Below are 5,521 nucleotides of genomic sequence, written 5' to 3' on the forward strand. Positions count from 1 at the left end.
TCCACTTACTTACTCAATCATAGGTGTGAACAGGTGAAAGGATGGGAGCACATGATTGTTAAAGGTCTGCTTTGTGAAGACAGAATGCTGTTTTTTTCCTCTGGTTGCTCAGAGAAATGGAGAGGGAGAAAGAAAAAAAAAAGATGTTTGAGGACAGTTCTGGTACTTTTCCCACCTTTTCATGCCAGCCTCCTATAAATTGGACCAGCTCTGCAATGGGGCAAATTGAAGGTCTGGACGTTTGAAAGAAAGGTCTACTAGAACCTGCAGGCTACCTGGCAGCTATTTCACTCTACAGGGTAAGAATTTATTTTTGCTGATGACAGAGATGTTGTATGATAAAACAAGTTGTTTTGGTTCAGCAAGTTCAGGTGTGATGGCATGTTGAGTAATTTTATTTCTAAATTAACACAAATTTAGGAAATTTTAGTTTAATATTAAATGTTTTCAGTCATTGGTTAAATACAATGTACTGGTCTATTTTTAAACCCAGTAAGGGCAATAAGTTCTTTGCTTTTTAAACACCAGTCATATTTTTTATTGTTTTTAAGCAAATTGAAGTTGCTAAACAGAGCAGTGGAAATGAAAGTTAATTTACCAATCTGAGCCCCAATTAATTACGGAAACTTTATGAAAACCTTTTCATTCCCTGAGGTTAAAAAAATATCTATGTTCAGCATTTCCCCAGCTCTGTTGTGATTATGCAGATGCTGGGGGGAAAAAAACAACAATAACAAATCAACCTTTCCTGACAGAGAGAATGATCGAGTAACTAAGGGAATATTTTGCCCCAGGTTCTGTCTTTCAGGCTATTTACAGCTACAGCCAGACACACTAAAAAAGTAACCAAGGCAGATGTTTGGTTGACCTAAATATAAACATGTCTGCAGCACAAAAAAATTGTTGAGATTAGATTTTTTTAATTTCGTGAATATCAAACACTTAAAGGAACGTTAAATGAAATGCATTTCACAATTTCCCATCAACTATTGATCTCAATGAGGGTCAACATCATCATTAGTATAAACTCTTTTATTTTTTGTATTTCCTTTTTTATCATTGTTGTTTGTTTTCAATTGAACTGGGTTGGTTGAACAGTTATCCTTTGTCAGATTTTATTATCAGTCTCAGTTTTTATTCAGCCATGACTCAAACAAGGATCACAAATCACTTGGTCTCACCACAAGGTTTATTTTTGTTCCATTAAAATGTCTAACTCATAAATGAAAAAAAAAGAGATTAATAATTTGTTTTAGAAAGAGAAAATAAATTGACTCACTCAGTTAAAATGAAGCAGACTGTTTAAGTTGTAAAAAGAATCAGCTGTAAACGTCCACGTTGATTAAACAGACACATTAATTGGCAACATTGATGCTTCATCTGAAATAAAGAAGCATCAAATTTGAACTGTTTTAAAATTATGTTGATTCAACAAGTTGTGTTTAGTGGAAACAGCCAGATTTTGTGGCTGTACTGTAAACATGACAATGACAGTATTCAATCACTTCTAAGTGGAAAAGTACAGTGAAAGGACAAATTTCAACAACATACTGCAATACTGGTTTGGGGTAATGATTTAGAAAAATGTTGGCAGATTCCATTACAAAGGCAGGGTTAGGTATAGCTCCTGCTGTAATAGAGGTGTGCTAATCATGCAGGTTTGTTATAATGCTGTCATAATGTTTTGTTGGCCTCAGAGCCCGAGTCACTATTAAACCTTTTTACAGGCATATTTGCTTTGAGTCTATTCAAATTACGGCCACCATATCTTATTAATAACCCGTTACAATTTTACAGGCTTTATATTTTTACAGACGCTCCTAACCAATCCCTCAACAGAAATAAAATGGAGAATCACTCTGAGGACCCGTGGCAGAGGGCGTACGACTTTGCAGTTGAAGTGGCACGAAAAGCAGGAGAGGTACGACTTACCAGTTTTTATTTTCAACGCAACGCTGGGTGGACTAAACTTCCATTTCCTTTTTCAAGGAAAACTATTAACAAAAGATGAAAAAAAAAAGCCCTGAATTTGTAGGGGGATGATTAAGTCTGTCAGATAGCGGGGGCTGACCGTGTTCAAATATTCTGCAGGAAATTCGAAAAGCTGGCGAGAGTGAAATCAAAGTCATGACAAAGAGCTGCATCGTGGACCTTGTCACGAAGACAGATGAGAGAGTGGAGAAAATCATCATTGGGTCTCTAAAGGAGAAATTTGGAGAGGGCACACACTGGTGAGCCATGCAAACAGACACACAGACGAATGTTGTCATGTTTTTCTTTCTTTCTTTCTTTCTTTCTTTCTTTTGTGCAGCAGAGAGACAAATTACTCCATCATTGCTTGATATTCCTCATTGGTTTTTCTGCCTTCTTGGTACTGCAGCTTCATTGGAGAGGAGTCGGTTGCAAAGGGGGAGCCGTGCATCCTGACTGACAAACCTACCTGGATCATAGACCCCGTCGATGGAACCACAAACTTCGTGCATAGGTACAATGTTTGATAAATTGTATTTCATGCATCGTATTAGGAAAAAAAAAAATCAAAACCTTCTTTATGACAAAACTTAACATCATTAGCAAAACCAAAGTTGATATTATAAAAAGTAAACAAAGACATGTTTGGGTTTGTGATACGGTGGAAACCAGGTGTGAAATCTTTTAACAACGAAGACAATCAGTAGCATTCTCATATCAATGCAATTATCTTTTCCTCTCAGGTTCCCATTTGTGGCTGTGTCTATTGCCTTTGCTGTCAATAAACAGGTAGATCAAACACCAACCGATTTACAGTATTTATACATTTTTGTACTGGCTTTAATGACACCTTAATAACTCATCTCTTTTACAAGTTGGAGTTTGGTGTGGTGTACAGCTGCCTGGAGGACAAAATGTATAAAGCAAGAAGAGGGAGGGGGGCTTTCTGCAACGATGAACCCATTCAAGTGTCTGACGTAAAAGGTGGCAACGCTTTTAATATTTTCTATTATCTCGTGCCACTTTACACCAGCTAATAGATCAGGTATTATACTTTCTGAAGAAGAAACTATAGCCATCTTGGTTTGCTTTCCTTGTAGATATCCACAAGTCCATCATCATGTCTGAGTACGGAATTGATAGAAGCCCAGACAAAGTCAACAAGATCTTCACCACCATGCAGAAGATYCTCTGCATCCCAGTGCATGGGTAAGCTCCGGGTAAAGGAAGAGTGTGTTCCACATGAATAAATCAAGCATAATAAGTTAACACTGATGAGTTAAAACTCCATTACTGATATTTAACGAGTTGGACCAATTAAGCTTTTAATTTTTTTCAGCTAAAATCAAGCAAGTTGTGAAGTTTAGCGACTGTATATTGAATATACTCAGGCATTTCTTAGATATTTTGGAGAATTTATTATCTTTCTTAACATAAAAAGTGCTAATATAAAAACAAATCAATGCGCTAAAATGATAAAGTGTTGTAATAGCTATCAGCTAACAGGATAAATAGAGATAATAGCAGGCAATTAACGGTTTACAGTGGTTTACAGAAATGTTGTGGACACAATTAAATAAATCTGATCATGTTTACAAGACTAGCTTCTATAAATGACACTGAAAACATAACCTAAAGCCAAAAATATCTTGTTTTATTTATTTATTTTTTAGCATTTTCTGTAAGGTTAAAAAACATTTAAAAAAATCCAACATTCTGCATACTTTTTGGGGATTTACAGTAGTAGCCCCTTTTGATGCCAAATGACAAAAGAAATCCTATTGTTCAGTTTCAGTTGCATTATGATTTCAAACCGTTTTCCTGACTGCTGTGTCCTGCCAGGCTCCGAGGGTCAGGGACAGCTGCCACCAACATGTGTCTGGTGGCGACCGGCGCCGTCGAAGCCTTCTTTGAGATCGGCATCCACTGCTGGGACATCGCTGCTGGAGCAGTCATTGTTCAAGAGGCTGGAGGGATCCTTCTGGATGTTGATGGTGTGTATGCTTGAACACGAAATGGAGCTTAAAACACAGAATGAGAAGTTTGTCAATTTCTGTGGCTAATGCATGCAGTGCAACGCCTCTTGACAAAGATTTTGTTCAATAATTTAGGGGGACCGTTTGATTTGATGTCTCGGAGGATGGTCTGTGCAAACAATTACATCATCGCCAAACGTATCATCAAGGAAATTGATGTATTCACTGCCAGAAGAGATGGAGCTCCAATTCCAAAGCAGTGAGGGAACTCTGAAGGTCCACACTGAATTTCCACATACACTGGAGGGAAAAAAAACTGTTGCTTTTTATTTATATATTGCATATATTAAGTTACTGTGAGCAATCACCCTTGATTGCTTAAGTTTGAAAGCTTGATGTGATTCATTTTGTCCGTTTATATCATTTCCTTCTTCATTTGAAGCTTGGACTAAACGTGATTGCTCCATTGTGATCTGTATGTCAAAACATTTTGATTAAAGTGGGGGAGACGGCTGTAATTTTGTACTCAACTGTTTGATATTTTTTGCATATTTTYCCCCCACCTTTTTTCAAAAGTAGCCATTTGTCTGACCACAAAAGCATTTACTGCAAAAAATAAAAACCTTTTAATCAATTTTCATGTACTACATTTTGTTCTTGATTAACCTTAACCTTCAACACAGAAGCGTGTTACAAGGTACCTTTTCAAAAAACAAATTGCTGTTTTGATTAGATTTCAAATCAGGACGTTTTAATTTATTTCACTTACACGGCTTATAAAAACCCACCACTAGAGGTCAATGGTGCACAAGCAATAGGTCTCCTRGAAGGCCATAATTTCCTATAGTGGTCCTTTTAAGTTTTTAAAGCTGCATTGTTGCATACTTTATTGTATTTACAATGCTCTGGAGTGCATTCACTTGGTCTTACAAACACCTTTTCTAACCTAAGAGATGAGGAAAACGTACTAAAGACACGAAATTACTTTTAATATCTGTTAAGCATTGCATTTCCCCCCAGATGACTCCTAAAAAGGCAATTGTCTTTGACCACACAAGGTGTGGGGTGAGAGCTGAGAGCAAAAACACAGGATTACTGTACTGAACAAAGCAACAGGACCAACAATAGGAGCAACAGCAGCAGCAACAATAATAACAGCAGGAGTTTAGGTGAAGGAGTACCTGGGCGACAAGCTTATGAACATGTTTTCTCTGCTGCCCTTTCAACACGGTTTGATGAGACGGGAGAGGATTTAGTGGAGGTGAGATTTCAAGATGGCAAAACTTATTCACATCTGAGCATCATTAACACAACCATTCATTTATTTATTAAGAAAAGTTTCAACTTGCTTGAAGTATGGAGCTCATCTGGTGGCTTTGGATAAGAAAAAATTAACATGGCCAGAAAATAATTTTAATCAGTGTCTGTTTAAGAGATGCACATGTTTTTGGAGTCAGATTTTTTTTATTAATACACTATTTTTATTTTTAACTGTTCAAAACATATTATTATTATTATTATTATTATTATTTGGTATTTAATCCAAAGAGTATACCTCTATTGTTCAATCTAAA

At 36.6% G+C, this 5,521-nt stretch overlaps 1 protein-coding gene across 1 annotated transcript; it reads left to right on the forward strand.

The window, feature by feature from the left end:
* The first annotated feature begins 248 nt into the window (after positions 1–248).
* Positions 249–4,581, forward strand: LOC106515519 (inositol monophosphatase 1). The gene is made up of 9 exons (XM_014005359.1): positions 249–299; positions 1,798–1,921; positions 2,092–2,231; positions 2,381–2,485; positions 2,715–2,760; positions 2,847–2,955; positions 3,072–3,180; positions 3,814–3,965; positions 4,083–4,581. Exons 2-9 carry the CDS (start codon positions 1,847–1,849, stop codon positions 4,208–4,210), a joined length of 864 nt encoding a protein of 287 aa, XP_013860813.1. The 5' UTR covers positions 249–299; positions 1,798–1,846; the 3' UTR covers positions 4,211–4,581.
* Positions 4,582–5,521: the final 940 nt, after the last annotated feature.

Source organism: Austrofundulus limnaeus, unplaced genomic scaffold (assembly GCF_001266775.1).
Source record: "Austrofundulus limnaeus strain Quisiro unplaced genomic scaffold, Austrofundulus_limnaeus-1.0 Scaffold30, whole genome shotgun sequence".
NCBI classification, from domain to species: domain Eukaryota; kingdom Metazoa; phylum Chordata; class Actinopteri; order Cyprinodontiformes; family Rivulidae; genus Austrofundulus; species Austrofundulus limnaeus.